At 47.1% G+C, this 18,679-nt stretch overlaps 1 protein-coding gene across 3 annotated transcripts in view; it reads left to right on the top strand.

Annotated features, from left to right (window-relative positions):
* Window positions 1-18,679, top strand: part of Heg1 (heart development protein with EGF like domains 1) — an 83,515-nt gene that overhangs the window by 50,290 nt on the left and 14,546 nt on the right. For all 3 annotated transcript variants that reach the window (XM_057763639.1, XM_057763638.1, XM_057763640.1), the window contains 5 exons: window positions 320-378; window positions 611-771; window positions 4,337-4,471; window positions 12,369-12,411; window positions 12,770-12,807. In XM_057763639.1, the coding sequence (XP_057619622.1) occupies window positions 320-378; window positions 611-771; window positions 4,337-4,471; window positions 12,369-12,411; window positions 12,770-12,807 (436 nt within the window). The remainder of the gene's footprint in view (window positions 1-319; window positions 379-610; window positions 772-4,336; window positions 4,472-12,368; window positions 12,412-12,769; window positions 12,808-18,679) is intronic.

Raw genomic sequence — 18,679 nt, 5'->3', positions numbered from 1 at the left:
GTGTTCTGTGCAGTTTTGTTGCCTGCGTTTTTGCAAACCCTGGACCGTAGAAGGGATCTTCTCCTTTGAAGATGTTTTGTTTCCGAGGGGGCTGCTCTGAGCATCACTTCCTGCCGAGATTTCCCCACTATCTGCGCTGCTCCCTTTGTTCTGGGGGAGCAGCAGAAAGACATTCAGGAGGGGAGCACAAGGTTACACTGCTCTGTGTAAAGCTGCCTGCTGATAACTTGATGGCTGGAAGCTGCTTATTTTATCCTGAGCATTGGGAATTGCCTTTTGGTTCAGGGATTTTGTCTGACAGCCTTGTTCTTGGTTTCAGTTAAACTTGTGTTTCTCGACGTTACCTGGTTATATCCGATCTACAGTCCGTGTGTCTAGGTAAGAAACAGAATTTCTTAGGCTTGCGAGTGGAGGTCTGTGGAATGTGGAGGTCTGTTCCCACATGGGTGATCAAAATGAAGCCAGTGTCTGTTTTATGACCAGTCCACTGGGTAACCCAAGGTTGCTGGGCCTTCATGCTCTCCCGTTCTTTCTCTGGAGAATGGTGGTAGCATTTACTTGCAAACGCCTGGGACCCACATGCCAGTTAACTTTCTGACTTTGCCAACAGAGAGCCCAGCACAGTGGTGATCTCGCTGCAGTCCACCTTCACCCTGGCCTCCAACGTGACACTCTTTGACCTGGCCGATGTAATCCAGAAATACGTCAACTCCTGCAGGTCCTCTGCTGAAGTCTGCCAGCTCTTGGGGTCTCAGAGGCGGATCTTTAGAGGTAAGGGGGGATTCCTCTAGGACTCACGGAAACCAGAGAGACATGGAAGGTGTTCAGGGCTCAGGCCCAGGAGGGCTCCATCACGGAGCCTGACTTTAGAATGTTGGAAGCACAGGCTTTCACGACACCCAGATGCACACAGTTCTGTCTGCGCATGACCTTTAGGCATCTAGTGCGGGCAGCTGACTCCGACTGTTTCTTCTGTACAGCACCGGGGTGAGAAGATGCTACAGGAGCTGACAGAACCCAAGGATATTATTCTTGTTTCCTAGGGAGACTACAAGTGATGTACAGAGTGTGTAGACTTGTCAGTGATCCCGCAACCTTCATAGGGTGATTACTAAGAAAACAAAAAGACCCATTGCAGGGTTACCTGACTTTTGATTGTTTCCTATCATAAAAAAAAAAAAATAGGCAAATCAGAAGAATGCTCAGCAGGGTGCTCCCAGGAATACCATAATGATGAGGATCTCCCTTCCTCGGTTCTTGGCTCTTTTGTCAGAGGCTCTTGGCTCGTGTTACGGGGAGGCCAGTGAAGAAGGCAATTAAAGACAACTCTGGAAGGCACACTGCCTCTTGTGGGGTAGTTTGACATCTGGGAGAGGAAAACTTGCTGCAATCATAACTGCCTCTAGGCAAAGACAGAGCTAGTCCCTGTTGGCGCATTGTAAGTGATCAAAGTGGACTCTGGTTAGTTTGTTGTACCCCTGGATGAGGGCTGGCAAAGGAAGGAGAGCCTAGCCTAAGACTCCCCATCTGGCATCCAGATGCTAGACACAAGCTGAAAGTATCGGGTTTTGGTGCCATATCCGCTGGTTGGTCTAGGGTATTCCCAGTAGGTCAGGGTTTCGTAACTGCTGGCCCAGGGGCTTCCCTTGCATGAGTGAGTGCACCGCAGAGCTTGGGAGTTGGCGCTTGTCCTTCCATTGTCAGAGAAGCTCCTGGGGGCTGCTGCTTAGTAATGGGAGAAATGGATGGGACCAGGGAGAGTCAGAGTGTCTTGTTTCAAAGTCCATGCCCTGTTACAGTGTGCTGGAAACTTTGAGGCTCTCTGGTTTTATGTTTTTGTTTCTCTTGCCAAGGACTCAAGGGTACCATTTTTTTTCTTCCCCCTGAGGTAGGTACCCTACAGTTTGCTAACCATCTCTGGACTGCACTTTGTGTGGTCAGCGTTGAGCCAGGGCACTTTCCTGTTGCCAGCAATGCATCTGTGCCTTGCAGATTAAGTGGGTGGTTACATGGATTTGCAAGAGCCTGTTCCTAGCTGTGCCTGCTCACTCAGCTGCATTGCTTGGTCTGCCCCCACGTGGTTTATGGGAAGACTCCAGTCACCAGTCACTGGTCACCTTGAGACCATCCCCACTGCTCCTTTCCAGTCCCTTGAGAATAAAGACAGCCACACGTATTAGCCAGGATTGGGCTCATGTCCCCATTTTTCCTCCAGATCTTCTCTAGGTTTGACCAAGAGGTTCAGTTCTGTCTCTTGGTAATTTTTCTGGAGCTAGAGAGGTAGTAGACCAGCAGGTGCTACACATCTGGATTTCCAGCCTTTGGGCAGCGAGACTGCCCTCAACATTGTTACTGGCAAGCACGATTTTCTCCTCCAGTTCCCTAGATGTTCACCTTCCTTCTTTCAAAGTCCTCTAGTTCTCATGGTCTCCTGAGGTTTAGGGATTGTGGAAATCCCCCGTGGAATGCCTCAACCTTAGACTCACATGAGTGCCCATTGTCTGTTTTGCTGGATGCTAATGTCCAGGAGAGACCATGGGAATTGTGAGTGCCGATGTCTCCCATCACCAGGGATCGACTGAAGTGAGACTCTGCAAGGTCCTGTTATGTGGCTTTACGAAAGATGTTCTTTGTGAAGGCTGAAAGTGGCTCCTCGTGGGGGGGGGGAGCAGCACCTGCCCTCCCTGTTCAAACAGGAGTCTGACGCTGGGCAGGAAATGCCTGCTTTGGCATGGCAATGAATGTTTTTGCTAGCGGCCCAGATCAGTTGAGAGGATGAAAGGAAAATTTAGCATTGGCTTCCAGAAAATACCTAATCAGACCGGGCATTTCCCAGGCTAGGATGGCCTGAACAAGGCTGCATCCCGGAGGTGTTACTCTCTGTTAACCAGTTGACTGGCAGAGCCTTCAGAGAAGTCGGATGAGAGGTTGTGGGGGCTGAGGTCCTCCCTGGTGCCAGCTCTGCAGAGTTTGCCTGGTGAGACTGTTTCCCGTTTAAGTTCCCCTTGAATACAAACTTTTCACAATGAACAAAGGAACTCCGATTTAGCACGTCAGCTGCACTGATAAAGGCAGGAAATTCGGCACTGAGAATTGAAGCTGGACCCTAACTCACCCCGCTGGGACCAGGCTGTCTCTCAGAGGGGTGGATGCTGGGAGTTCCACGTGGGCTGTTAAACCCTAGCATCAGCTTGCATCACCAGAACTTGCCCAGACAAGGGTTAATTTTGCAGTGTTAATAACAGGACCCTTCTGAAGAGCTTGGGGTCTTTTCTTTGAGATAGAAGAGGGGATACCATGCCTACAAAACTGACACCCACTCTTCATTGTACAGCAATGCACATGCCTCCCGTCTCATGGCCGCTCTTGTCCCACATTGAACTCGCTGTTGGCCCCCAGCAGCGACAGCACACATCTGACTCCCTTTGCCTTGTACATGTGTAGACGAGTTATTAGTCCCTGTCGAGTTGGTTTCATAATTCTGTCCTTTCTGTGCACCATTTCCCAGTGCCCCTTTGTCTATCTCGGGTAGTGAAATGTAGCCTTCATTGTGCTTGCTGGATAAAACCTCATAAAGGACTGTGTACCCAGAAGTGAATGCTTTTTGCTACTGATAAACAGATTCTTCATCACCCGTGAGGTAAATAACGCTCACAAATGAACATGGAAGTGCCCTTAAAGCTGGCCTCCTTCCTTGCCTGCTTCTGTTTCTCCTGCTGATGGAGGGGTGACTGACAGGCCAGTAGGGCCACCACCACCCTCCAGCCCGCACATGCTCACTTGCTGGTCTCTGTGCTGAAGACCCTATGCTGAATAAACCTCAAGAAACCACCACCATAGTGGGAAGACAGCCAGACCAAACAGCTTCCTGCCAGCCTGGGAAACCAGATTACCATTCAACCCCAGGCTGTAATAAACCCGAAAAAGGCAGCACACGGGGGGCACAGCAAGTTTCCTTACCCTAAGGGGTGGTCCTAGGCCCCTGAGGACACACACAGACCAAATATGCTTCCACTTGAGAATGGTCTGGCCGGAACTGGTCCAAGCGCTCAGCTCCCTAAGAACATGGTCACATTTTCTGGGTTTGTTCCAGCTCTCTTACCTGCCCCTCCACCCAGTCCTTTAACATGAGGGTACAGAATACACCACAAGGGAATGCTTGTGAATACTTATTTACCAGCAGTGACCCGGAAACAAGGGGCAGAGGCTGTGCAGGTCCTCTGAGAGGAGTAGGGCTCCGCGGAGACTCTCAGCCTCTTGAAATAACAAGTTCATGCATTGTAAGGTGTGAAGACGAGGTTTGGTTTGGTTTCACCGTCTTGTTTTCCCATCCCAGCGGGCAGCTTGTGCAAGCGGAAGAGTCCAGAGTGTGACAGAGAGACCTCCATCTGCACCGACCTGGATGGCGTGGCGCTGTGTCAGTGCAAGTCCGGCTACTTTCAGTTCAACAAGATGGATCACTCTTGCCGAGGTAGCTGTGGGTCCCCAGCAGTTCTAGACACCTTCCTGAGATAGGCAGGTGCAGCGCATACCATGCGGGTGGGCTCTGCTCTGGGCATGATGTTTCTAAATTAGGAGTAACTGGTTCTTGCTATTAGGCTGGCTGCAGGAATGGATACAGTATCGCCTTGCATGTATCTCCTGCAGCACACTAGTCTAGCCAGTCCTGCTCAAGAGGAAAGAGAATGGAAGATATCAGAGGGGTTCCCTCCCCTCCCTTCCAGGAAGCGATCACAAGGGTCCCCTTCACCTCCCTTCCAGTTAGAAGAGGTTAGAAAAATTGTTTTTTATCCCCAAAGCTTTGCCTGTTGCTTATTAACCATGACGGTGAAATACAGGCACAGAGCAGGGCCTTTCAGGGGCCACTGTGACTCAGTAGTGAGTGTACTCACTGATGCCCAGGACACCCGGGACACCAGAGCCACATTCTCCTCACTGATTAGGTTTCATCTTAAGCAGCCACTTCATTTCTCTGAGCCTCAGTTTCCACTTCTTTGAAAGGAATGTGGTGACATTTCATTAGCTGTCCCAAGAACGACAGAAAGCTGTGTCTGAGGCTGTGCTCTGTAACCCGTGGGAACTTGCTCTTGTATTTATCTAGGTTGCTATGCATTTGATGGGCTAACATTTTAAAGATTTCTTGGTGTGTTGGAGAGTAGAAATCTAATTCTGCCAGCCTTTTTAAAAAGGGTTTTTTTAATTTATATTTTATGTATGAGTGTACTGCTTGTATCCCTGCATGCCAGAAGAGGGCATCAGATCCCACTATAGATGGTTGGGAGCCACCATGTGGTTGCTGGGAATTGAACCCAGGACCTCTGGAAGGGCAGCTAGTGCTCTTAACCTCTGAGCCATCTCCCTAGCCCCATTCTGCCAGTCTTTTAGAAGAAGTGGAAGACATTCACTCCATTTGAGACAAAGATTGTGCTTGATGAGTGTGGTCCAAAAAAAACTTGCCTTAAAATCAATTTTATTCAGACCTGGAGTGCTGTGTGCCCTGGCTCCGAAGCCTGCTACAGTCTGAGGTGATCAGCAAGGCTGGCAGATAGAGACTACTTTCTTACAGAGCACCAGCTCTAGTTACAGTGTGGACGACACAGATTTCCTGCTCAGCCAACACCTTCTTAGTGACAGACACACGGGGATCCTAGAGAAAACTCACATACAGGGGCACGGTAGCATGTTGCTTGGGTCAGAACTTCCCCTTAAAGGACTCATTTCATCAAAAGAATATAGAAATATATTCGGGGCAGCCCTTTCATCTTGAACCTTAGACCTTCTGATGGTGTTAGGTTTAGATAGAAAATTCTCTTGAGGTCCCACGTCAGCCTTCCACGTGGGACCTATGACAGGTTTAGAAGAACGCCTGCTTTCTGAGCTGGGCTTCAGGCCTGGTATGCTTGGTCCCCAGCCCCTCATGGCTGTGCCAGACTGTTGCTTTTCCTCAAAGAAACCACGCTTCCAACCCCTTCTTATCTGCTTCTCTGCCCTTCTCAGAAATGGGGGCTGGAGCTCAGCTGCACGTGGGAAAATGATGGCGCTGAAGTCCGTGTGTGTTGTGACACTGTGTTGTGTGCTATGTGCCTATGACAAAGGTTACTAGGACCATACGTGTGCAGAGGACCTGGCCTCATGAACCTCGTGGCCTTCAAGAGTGGCCCTGCCGGCCACCCTTGCTCCTGACTGGGTTGGACCACTTCTTTCTACTTCCAAGTCAGCAATGTCCTAACTGTCTCTTAGAGGCAACCTTGCTGGCATTGGGCAAGCCTCTGTAAGAAGGACATCTCCTTCAATTTTATATGTAGCTTTGGAAGTGTGGCAAAGACAGTATAGTGATGTCTGTGAGTCTGTAAGAGGCATGTGTGTATAGCATATAAACACTTGACAGTGTATAGCTTGAATTACAGCAATTTAGACAAAAAGAAAAAAACAAAAAACAAAAAACATACACATTTCTCACTCCTCTGCCATATAGAGATCTGGCCAGATTTGCCATGACTTGAGGGGAGAAATAAGAAATGATCTTATTTTGTATCCCAAGCTGACCTAGGACTCGATATATAGGTAGCTCCGCTGTCCTCAAGCTCAGGATCTTCCGTCTCCGCGTCCCAACGATCTCAGGCATATGTCGCCGTGGTCCTTTCCAGGTTCTCATTTTCAGTACGTGTGCTTTAAGTGGCACAGGTGCCACCAACTTTATGTTTACCTGGTAATGACCAAGAAGCAGCCTGGGAAAACCTTGACTGACCTTGGGGCTTGTTGAAGCCCCATGAGGCCCCATCTTAAGCAGTGGTCGCGGGCTTGAAACTAATGAATGGATTCCGGAGTTTTGTGAACTCTAGCTCTGTCATGGGTTAGCAGTGACATCTTCTGGCTGTTCGTGCTGGAGCACAGACATTTAAAATTAAAATATGAGTCCTTCCTGAGTTTTTCCATGCTAGCAACCTTCCCCGCCCCCTTCTGACTAGATTGAGACTAGCATTTTTAAAAGATTTTGGGGGGAGGCTTTGTTTTTTTAAAAAAACAGGGTGTCACTATGTAGAACTGGCTGATCTTGAATAGAGATTTCCTTGTCTCTGCCCACTTAGTGCTGGGATTAAAAGCATGCACCATCACCCCTGGCAAAATTTTATTTTAATTTTATGTGTTTGGGTATCTGTATTGTGCTACACATGTGCAAGTAGCCTAGCAGTCCAGAAGAGGGCGTAATATCCTCCACAGTGGGAGTTACAGATGGTTGGGAGCCCAATGCCTATCTCCTGGCATAGCGGTAAATGCTCTCAGTCACTGATCCTTCTCTGCAGCCCAGATTCTAAGTCTTCATCTCTTCAGATGACAAGCACCTCAGGAGCCAAAACTGTATTGAGGACAGGACTTAGCATGTTGTAAGTAGTGCTCATGTGTCTATTAAAGTGACCACAGGGCAACAAATATGTCTTGGGATCAGTACATCTCGACTTTGTGTCCTGTGAAGGAGTTATTCAAACTTCATTATGTTCTTTAAGCTTGATTTTGAACCCTTAGCCATAGGAGAAACCCAGTGAGGCCATGTATACAAATTCTGGCCACATTTGTTCTGTCTCTAGGGCTCTGGGGTCAGAGTTCCTCTGGGGTATGTGCGAGGAGGAACTGGGAGTGTCTTTACCGGCAAGGTTTCCCCTAAAAGTCCCAAGAGCAGCACCGGGCACATAGGAACACAAATGATGAATACATCTTTAAAAAAAATATCTTCCATGTATATATTTGTTCATTTTTTCATTGTGAATACATACATGTGGTGGTCAGAGGACAACTTGATGGAATCTCTTCTCTTTCCACCATGTGGGTCCTGGGGCTTAAACGTGGGTCATCAGGCTTGGTGGCAATGTCTTTACCTACTGAGCAGCCCCACCATCTCATGTCCTTCCGATTAAAGAAATGTTGTTCCACCAGGGAGTCAGGATACTTTTGATGCTACATGAAAATAGCTCAAGCCACCAGCTGGAGCTCATAGGCAGGACAACAGATGGCCCTTGTGAATGGCTGGGGACAGCCAGGAGTGGAGAACGCCCACCCAGCAGATGAGGGTTGGGTGTGTAGATGGATGTAAAAATGTTTGCGGGAAGAGTGTTCGGGATAGAATGCCCTGGTGACATTAGTCCACCTCAGTGCCGAGGCAGGCGGAGAGCTGAGCTATCCCCGTGGGGCGCTCCTGCAATCTGAGCCAGAAAGCATCCCTCGGGGGCTTCCCTCATCCCCACATCTGGAGCATGATGCAGAGCTAGGAGGGGGAGCATGAGCGGGGCCGTGAAGCTGTCTACTCAGGCCAGGAAATGGCAGGATCACCCTGCTTGTTCCGTGGAGGAGTCCTTGCTTTCCTAAGACCCGCAGAGAACTCAAGGTGTCAAAGATGGGGGAATACAGCCTCATCTCCTCTCGAAATAGTATATGATTGCTCTTGCTTGTATAAGAAAGGGTTTAAAACACCTATTGGAAATCCATAAAATGAGCCAGGTGGTTGAGACACTGATGCCTTTAACCCCAGCACTAGATCTATGAGTTCATGACCAACCCAGTCTACGAAGTGAGTTCCAGGACAGCCAGGGCTACACAGAGCAATCCTGTCTCAAACAACAGCAACAATAAATATAACACTTATAAAAAGACAGAAGATTAAAGGGGGGCCAGCAGGATAGCTTAGTGGGCAGGGACATGAGCCTGTGGGACTGAGTTCAATTCCCACATCCCCCAAAAATAACAGAAAAGAACTGACTTCTGAGAATTGTTCTCTGACCTTTACTTGTGCCCCACGGCATTTACACAGCCATAGTCACAGCCACACATACACACACACACACACACGTAAGTAAAAATAAATAGATAAATACAGATTTGAAAGCATACTGACTGGGCAGAGAGAATGAAACATACAAGTACTTTTCAAAAGAAGAAACTATTTTAACAGTGCTCAGCATTCCTGGTCATCAGGGAAAGCAAACCAAAGCTACTTTGAGATAGCACCTCACCCTACTCGAAATGGCTTGCATCAACAGATCTGACAACAAACGCTAGAGAGGATGTGGGCACAGGAACCCCTATCCACTGCTGATGGGAGTACAGATAGATACAGCAGTATGGAAGTCAGTGGGAGGTCCTTAAAGGACTAAAAATAGAACTACATGAGTTGGCTGTTCCAGTCCTGGCATCTACCTGGAGCACCCATGCCCTTCCAGAGGGATATTTACATGCCCATGTTTATTGCTGCTCTGCTTTTGATAACAAGGAAACGAAACCAACCTAGATGCCTATCAACAGAGACATAATAAAAATATGTCACATATACAAAATGAAATGGAACATTATTCAGCTGTAAAGAAAAAGGAGGGGCTGGAGAGGTGGCTCAGAGGTTAAGAGCACTGGCTTCTCTTCTAGAGGTCCTGAGTTCAATTCCCAGCCACCACATGGTGGCTCACAACCATCTGTAATGAGATTTAATGCCCTCTTCTGGCCTATAGGCATACATGCAGGCAGAATATTGTATACATAATAAATAAATCTAAAAAAGAAAGAAAGAAAGAAAGAAAGAAAGAAAGAAAGAAAGAAAGAAAGAAAGAAAAGAAAAGGAGAGCATGAAATTTTCAAAAAATAGAGGGAATCAGAAGATATAGTGTTGAGCAAGCTCACCGAATTCTGGAAGAAAAACAAAACCGCATGTTCTCCCTTATACGCCTAATCCTGGTCTGTAATGTCGACATGTATATATGCACAGCTGTAAGTGTGGGTATAATATAACATTTAGAAAAGAGACCTAGTAAAGATAATGCCAGATAATGAAGAGGGTCCAAATAAAAGCAAAAGGACATGAATCTTGAAAAAGAATATAAAGCTAATTATTTTTCTAATTTCAACCGTGTTGTAAATTTTTTTTTCTTTTTTCTGTGGTGGATAACTGCATTAAAAAAAATGTAATAGTTAAAGTGTAAAACCCTGTGTGAAGCCAGGTTGTGGCGCACGCCTTTAATCCCAGCACTTGGGAGGCAGAAGCAGGTGGATTTCTGAGTTTGAGACCAGCCTGGTCTACAGAGCAAGTTCCAGGACAACCAGAGCTACACGGAGAAACCCTGTCTCAAACAAACAGACAAAACAAAGATAAAAACAACAAAACCCTAAGCGAAGCTCTAACTCTATAGAAGTTGACTGGAACGTATAGAATTGGACAGGGCAATGTATATCTGTGTGGGTATCTGTAGGTGGAGACTGCTCGATCATTTTCTGGCCACCCAGACACGAATAATCAACCAGAAACTATATTAATTACAACACTGTTTGGCCAATGACTCAGGCATATTTCTAGCTAGCTTTTATATCCTGAATTAACCCATTAATCTATGTATTGCCACAAGACTGTATCTTACTGGAAAGGTTCCAGATCCTTCTCCTTTGGCAGCTACATGGAGTCTCCTTGACTCCACCTACTTTCTCTCTATATCTCTATTCAGATTTCTCACCTGGCTTTACTCTGCTAAACCATTGGCCAAAACAGCTTCTTTATTAACCAATGGTAATAAAACATATTCACAGCATACAGAGGGAAATCCCACATTAGGTAGCTGAGTGATGTTTTTGTTTGTGAGTTCATTACAATAAAGTGATTTTCTTTTCAAGGTAGGGTCTCACTATGTCGTTCTGACTGGTCTGGAACTTACTACATAGACCAGGCTGCCCTCAAACTCACAAAGACCTCCTCTGCCTCCAGAACACTGGGATTAAAAGCATGTAACATCACACCCTGCTAAAGAGATATTATTATTATTATTATTTCACAGATTTGGCTGGTTAGGTATGGCATGGGGGATGAAAGGTAATGGGCATAGTGTCACATGCCCATGACTTCAGCTTTGGGAAGCTGAAGCAGGAGAATTGTGAGTTGAAAGTCAGCAAATGTGCATATTTAAAGGGCACATTTTGAAGGTCGAAAAGAAAACTGGCTACTCTGTTGAGGCTGGAAGGAAAGCAAACTTGCAAAAAGCTAAAGAGCGTATTTGCCAACATAAGCCGTACATTGAAGGTCTAAGCTCGGATCCTAACGCAGAACCAGCAAGATCATGACTTCGAAAGGATCAGAGCTCATAGAAGGAGACTCCCTATCTTCTTACATATTGAGGCCCACCGAAGTTTCTCTGGGCATGCTCACTGAGAGCTTACCATGGTATTGCAGCAGTGTGGTCCATAGCATCCTGCAGGGACTTCTTGTGGCTGCTGCTTAAGGTAAACAGGCCGGAGCGTGTGAGCCTCTAGCTCAGGAAAAGTGAGTCTGCAAAACCCATCGCATTCACAGACCTTTCGTGGTCGGTGATGAGATCAATTTCAGATGATTTGGAACAGTGTTTTTCAAACTGTATTCCACAAAACTGTTGCAGCTAACATATGCTGCATGACAGTAAAATGGATGCTGGGAATATTTAGCTTCTGGCATTAGAAACGTAAAGAAGGAAAATATTAAGGACATCTACACAGATGACACTGTTATGCACAAATTGTGGCAGAACACGGGAAGCCTGTGAGACCTCCTGTCCCAGCCTGCAGGGTGTGTATCCGCCATCCAATCCCCAGCCCATGCTCGCTTGCCCTTGCCACTCACAACTCCTCCCCGCTGTGTCTCTGTCTGCTCCCTGTTGGCAGCTCTACATTCTGTGTTTTTTTTAAATCTGATTTCTTATGCGATGTGTATCAGACATTAATCATGAATCAAAAAGTGTATCATTCCTTGCAGCAAGGAATTTGTGTACGGGGTTATTTTTCGTTGTCGGCTTTCATTCATGCGTGCGTCGCCATCCCTGGTGTTTGGCTGAGTTATGATGATGTTGAGAGTATCCTATGATCAGACAAGCTTGAAAACCGCTGGCCCAGGAGAAGAGCTGGGCTGTAGTCTGTGCAGCAGGCCCAGAGGGTTCAAAACTATGTTCTTGGCAAGGTGAAAATTAGGACACATCTAGGTACATCTGAAATCTCTGGCACAGATTATAGGGTAAGCGTTCACTTATGGAGACCTGGGCAACAATCAGGACTGGGTTCGAGAGGGTGTCATCCACCACTTTAGCCTCCTCGTGGAAGAGGGCTAAAATATGTCACCTCCTCTAAGAGGCCACTGTTATTACTATTCTCTCATAACCCTCTTTTTACTGATGGGAACTGAGCCACACTGAGGTCAAGAAAAGTTTCGCGATCCCTTTAAGAGTTGAAATAACAATAGTGTTCAGGTCAGGATATAGATAATTTAAAAACTTTTGGCTTCTAGAATATTCTTGTGGACTTTTGGGTGGCTGGTGTTCAGTTAAATGTGAGCTCTGCTCCCGTGGACCCTCATGGATTTTCTTTTTCTCTTTTAGCGTGTGAAGATGGATACAGGCTTGAAAACGAAACCTGTATGAGGTGGGTTCCCTATTCGCTTTTTCTGATGAAGTTGTTACAAATGTTTTTTTTAAAAAAAAAAAAAAAAAACACCCTAAAAGACAGAGCATCCAGGTGGATGGTGATGGCACACACTTTTAATTCCAGCACTTGGGAGGCGAAGACAGGCAGATCTCTGAGTTCTAGGTCAGCCTGGTCTACAGAGCAAGTTCCAGGATGGCCAGAGCAACAAGAAAAACAAAACAACAAACAAGCAGAAAGGCAGACCATCCTAATAGAGAATCTCTCCTAAGTAAAGAATTTGTTTCTCACATGCATCACCTTGTCATAGCTTTTGAGACTTGAATCTGAGTCTTCTTTTGCCTCTCTTGACTTCCAGTTGCCCGTTTGGTCTTGGTGGTCTCAACTGTGGAAACCGTAAGTATCCCCAAGAGGAGAATTGGGACTGGTGGGGCCAGGTCTGCTGACAGCCTCCTCCCCTCTCCACTGTATTCTCAAGTCCTGGGCTGGGTGTGTGAGAAAAGGAGAGAGTAAGGCTTCTCGGGGAAGAAATAAACTCCTGTGCTCTGAGCATGACGAGTCAGGCGGGAGGCGGGAGGCACGGAAGAGCCCACACCTCAAGGAAACCCAGGACACTAGGGAGTATTTCCTGGAAATAATGGAATCGGAGAGAGGTTCCAAAAGACTTTGGGCAGACACCGGGGTGGCGTGAGAGTAAAAAGGATGTCCCGGGGTGGGAAAACCATTTAGGACCCATTTAGGGTCTTGGGGCAGCCACAGATCCATGGTGTTTTGGGACCAGTTTGTGAGTGGATGTGTCCAAATTATGGAAGGAAAAAAGGATCGATCGTGCAGCTTTAGGTTTGCAAAGTACACAGGAAGTGAGCTGTTGGGCAGGTGAGTTCCTGGGCTGCAGTCAGTGACTGCTGGGGTCTAGCAATCGCAGCCCAGGAGAGTTACATGGTTGGGAAGAAGCCACTGAGACCATAGCGAGCAAGAGAGTGTAAAAGTCAGGAGACTTCAGTCAAGTGCCAACTGGGACAAGGACCAGCCTGCTATGCAGTGTCGTGCCAACTAGGACAAGTCACCTGCCATGAGGTAGACTCTTTCTCCCTGAAGTAAAACTCAATGTGGTCAAGTGCTGACGGCGTGGCAAGCAGGATCCAGTCCCTTCTGAAGAACAGCTTGAGCCATTTTAGGTTTGCTTGCACTGGCATTTTTCAAGATGGAAGTTACCTTCAAAATGATGAAACAAAATTTGTCATACAGAATATGATAGAGTTTTAAAATAATAGCAATCAGTTTCCAGGTGACCTCTGTCCCCTCTTATACAGGTAAATGTGCAAATGGTGAATTTCCCAGTTTATCAGTTTGGAAGTAGATATGCTTCTATTCCCTGTGCGTTAAGACCCCCTGATGTTGTTGCTTCTTAACTGTATGCCCCACTTTTTATGTCTTCCGTGTCCACATCAAGCTTAGCTTAGCCTTTCTCCCCTACCCTATCTTTTTTTCTTTCTTTTTTTTTTTTTTTGAGATAAGGTCTCTCTATGTAGCTCTGACTAGCCTGGAACTCACTATATAGACCAAGCTCCAAGCTGGCTTTGAACTCCCACAGATCCTCCTGCCTCTGCCTCCTGAGTGCTGGGTTCTAGATCTTTCTATTTTTCTATTCAGGAGAATAGCTGGCATTCTGGAAGGTAGTATTGCATGTGTTCATATTCTGGGTTTTGTGCTGTTGTTTTTTTTTTTTTTAAATATAATTGGCCATTGCTACTGTCTGTCTAGGAAATACATACCCTGCATCCATTTATTCTCTAAACTCTTATGGTGAAAAAATAGTCAAGTCTATTTGTTTGTGGATATCTTAAAAAATAACTGGGTGGTGGTGGTACACACCTTTAATCCCAGCACTTGGGAGTCAGAGGCAGGCAGATCTCTGTGAGTTCGAGGCCAGGCTGGAATACAAGAGCTAGTTCCAGGCAAACTCCAAAGCAACACCAAAAAATCCTGTCTCAAAAAAACCAAAACCAAAACAAAACAAAAACAGAATTTCTCTCAGGTTCTAAAGACCACTTTTCCTTCTCCATTTACCCAAATGGCCAGTTAGTCCAGCAGAAACCTGCCTCGATCGTCGGCCCCAGCCCACTTCAGGAACTGACCGTTTATCATTAAACTGTAGTGGCTTTGATATTTACTTCAAGTTAGTATTATAAAACATTTTATGACAGCTGATAAAAATGTTACGACTTGTGATAACATGTCAAGTGGTGGTGTTTCTGTACACGCTGCAGCAGCAGACACCACCACCTACCTCCTTATCTCAGTCTGGGCCCAGCCCTGGGTGTCGGCTATGGAGCTGAGGGCACCTGGCTGGTCTCCCCATTGGTGATGAAAGCCCCCAGGAAGCCATGACTCATCATTTGGTGTTTTGTACCACTCAGCCTGGCTGCTGTCACCCAACCTGATTTTCGTTTTCCTCTTTTAGTTTTGAGATGTGATCTTACTTTATGTGGCTCAGGCTGGCCTCCCTCCATCTCGAGTGCTGGGGTTACAAGTGTGCCCTACTGCACCCAGTCCCATTGATTTCCTGCAGGCAGGGACTGTCTCTAGATAGGCACAGTCTGTCCTCAAGCCCAAGGAAACAGATAAGCCAGCTTTCCCCAGCTACCTGCTTGACCTTGAAATTCCCCTGTTCCCACATTCCTGGCTGCCTTACAACTCCAGTATATTCTAGGCAGAGGCTTAATCTGTGTTCTGCCTTTTAGAGGTTCTTGCTAGCTTTCTAGCTCGGCCTAGGTTCCACTCCTTGCTTCTTATAGAAAATTCCTTCAAAAGGGGTAGGATGAGTCTTTCTCAAGACTTTAGTTCCTAAACGTGTGGCCAGAGCTGTCCCTTGTCCTCTGTGCTCTCTCGTGCACATCTCCTTTGTTGGCTGAACTTTATGTTGGTTCCTCTGCGCAGAAGTATAGTTTCTTCCCGATGCTTTGAGTTGCTTCACCTTTTGCTCCTCTCACTCACATGTTTGTATGTGTGTATGTAATATGCGTGTAGTATGTATGTGTGTATATGAGTGTATGTATATGCGTGTGTTTATATGTATGTGTATGTTATGTATCTGCTTATTGAGTTAGAGTCTAACATATCTCTCATACTACTCTAAAACTTACTTTGTAGCTTGAGATTGCCTCAAACTCACAATGCTCCTGCCTCAGCCTTTCAAGTGTTGGGATTACAGGCATGTGCCACCATGCCAGCCACTTTGTTCTCTTTTAAAATTTTTTATTTTGTCATAGCATAGAACAATGTAAAATCATTAATTTTCCCTTTCCAAACCCCAAATAAATTAGAGTATAGGTGTAAGATAAGGAAAGAGGAGGATGTACACTGTCCATCACCCATCATATGCCACACACGGCCTGTGTGAGGACCAGCAGCCCCAGTTACCAGGGAAAGAGGAGGATGTACACTGTCCATCACCCATCATATGCCACACACCGCCTGTGGACCAGCAGCCCCAGTTACCAGGGAAAGAGAAGGATGTACACTGTCCATCACCTATTATACACCACACACGGCCTGTGTGAGGACCAGCAGCCCCAGTTACCAGGGAAAGAGGAAGATGTACATCATCCATCACCCATCATATGCCACACACGGCCTGTGTGAGGACCAGCAGCCCCAGTTACCAGGGAAAGAGGAGGATGCACATCATCCATCACCCATCATATACCACACACGGCCTGTGTGAGAACCAGCAGCCCCTGTTACCAAGCACATGCTAGACACAGACCTCCTCTCTCCACACCTACGAAATCAGAATCTGGACATTTACCAGACTCAACAACTTGCTTGTGTGGAGCATTGCATGCATCTCCAGCTCGAACACAGGCATCGTCCGTGTGAGTGTGTCTCCTTTCCAAGGGGTTGGACTTCAGCGGATATACTAGTTTGTAGCCTACTTTTCTAAACTTTCAAGACTTTATTTTGTGAATGAGTATTTTCCCTGCATGTATATGTCTGTACAGTGCATACTTGGTGCCCACAGAAGTCAGGAGAGGGCACTGGATCCTCGAGAACTGGAGTTACAGATGGTTAGGAGCTGCCATGTGGGTGCTGAGAATTGAACCCAGGTCCTCTGGAAGAGCAGCCAGTGCTGAGCCATCCCTCCAGCCCTGTAACCTGTTTAGAACCACAGTGTTTTCACTTCTATACTCTTATTATGTCACTTTTGATAGTGCCATACTATCCTATGCTGTAATATGTTGTGTCCCTCTGGTGACCTTTTTTATAGGCTCATCCTCTAAGCCAGTTCTCTGGTTTATGGCCCCTGTCCCATCATGACCGTAGAACTCACACTGCTGCTCTAGATTGGTTTCTTCTTATCACGGACAGACAGACATTTCTGTCCTTCCCTCTTTCATACCCAGTCCACGTGGCCTTTGCTTCAAAGTCTCTGGCTCGACGGTGGTTCTTCCCTAACAGTTTCAAAGTGTGGCTTTCAGAGCCATCTTTTCTGTTTCATCTCTTCCGGTGAACTAGGGCATTCCACCTAAACGATACTCCCCACTGCCTTCCGCCCCCACAACCTGATAGACGCAGAACTTCTCAGTCTGCTCTCCCTGTCCTCGCAGGGGGCTGCAGGGAGATTCAGGTCAGAGGAAGTGCTGTGTTGGCAGGAGTCGCTCAGGTCCAGAAAGACCCAGAAACGCTAGGAGGAAGGAGTGATCCATAATCACCCAGAAATCGGGGCCAGCCGCCATCCCACTGGCCTCAGCTGGCTTTCTTTCCCGTCAGGACTGGGGGAAGCAGGGCTTGGGAGAGGAGAACATCCCCATGGCCTGGTGAAGTGGAAGGGACAGGGACCCCAGCAGAGAGTAAGGGTCACATGGAGATTGTCTCAGTGGAGGGCAGTGGGCACTGGGTAGCTTCACAAACTGCCTAGGCCCATTTGATAGGCCAACCCTTAGGTGGGTGGAGTAAACAGAACAGATTGCTGGGAGAAAGAAGCTGAGTCAGGGGTCGCCATGATTCTCCCACTCCAGACAGACGCAGGTTAAGATCTTTCCTGGTAAGCCATCTCGTGGTACTACACAGAATATTAGAAATGGATTAGATCAATATGTAAGAGCTAGCCAATAAGAGGCTGGAACTAATGGGCCAGGCAGTGATTAAAAGAATACAGTTTCCGTGTAATTATTTCAGGTATAAAGCTAGCCGGGTGTCGGGACGCAGCCCAGCCTGCCGCTCCATATATCAACAGAGTGGCGCCCAAGGAACGTAGCCCGCTGCTCTTATTACAACATAACCTGAGAAAGAAAAGGAAAACCTTGAGCAGAGATGTAAGGGGATGGGGAGGCTTAAAAGGCAAAACTCCAATCTTATGTGGTAAAGTACTGAACAAATTTCAAAAGAAAACCAATCAGGCTGCCTAGAAAGCTCTGTTGCATGGGTTTAAAGAAAGAAAGTGTGTTCTTTTTAAAGAAAGAAAGTTCTGGAGGAAAGACTGGCGAGCTGAAGCGAAGCTTAGCAGAAGGGCTTGTCCTGGGACGGGTGTCAGGAATTGTTGGAGCGGGCTCCTCTGGCTGCTGGGGACAGAGCTCCCAGAGCACATCCCAGCATGACTCCACCTTCTCTCTGCTTTCACTTGGTGTGGCTGTCCACGGGCTTCCTCCTCTCCCAGAATCCATGCAGCTCTTGACTGTGTGTGAAAGAGAAAGTTCCATCATGTATTCGTTCCTCATCAGCTGTGGCCAAGGGTGTCAACATGAATGACCACCCCACAGCAGATGGAGGGAGTACGTAGTTCTCAGAAGAGGTGGACTATACAGACAGTGGGTTCCTTCCAAACAGCCGCATAAGCAAGGAGCTCCTGAGGAAGGGAGAGGCCCAGAGTGGGTTGGTTTGGTGGAAAAATGCAAGCGGAGGTCCTGGCCTCAAGCTGAGAGGATGGCGGAAGGAGCTGTGGCTGGCGAGGCCAGGAAAGGAGGCCTGGGGACCCCAGCTTCCTGCAGCAGCGTCTCCTCAGACTAGACATCACAGGACATACACAGGCAGCGTCTCTGTCTATATCCTGCTAAACTCCCACACAGTGCCTGCAAAGTAAACATGGCAGTTGGTGTTGGAGGAGAAAGACCCCATGAAGCTCTGTGTCTCAGAAAAGCTAAAGTCAGCACTTGTTCCCCAAAGATCAGTTTAAATGATGCTGTAGAACAGTGTAGCTGGGCGGTGGTGGCGCACGGCTGTAATCCCAGCACTCGAGAGGCAGAGGCAGGTGGATCTCTGTGAGTTT

The sequence above is a fragment of the Chionomys nivalis genome, chromosome 3 (genome assembly GCF_950005125.1).
Source record: "Chionomys nivalis chromosome 3, mChiNiv1.1, whole genome shotgun sequence".
In the NCBI taxonomy this organism is placed as follows: Eukaryota; Metazoa; Chordata; class Mammalia; order Rodentia; family Cricetidae; genus Chionomys; species Chionomys nivalis.
Note: the sequence above shows the minus strand (reverse complement) of the source record. Positions and strands in the feature narration are given on the sequence as shown.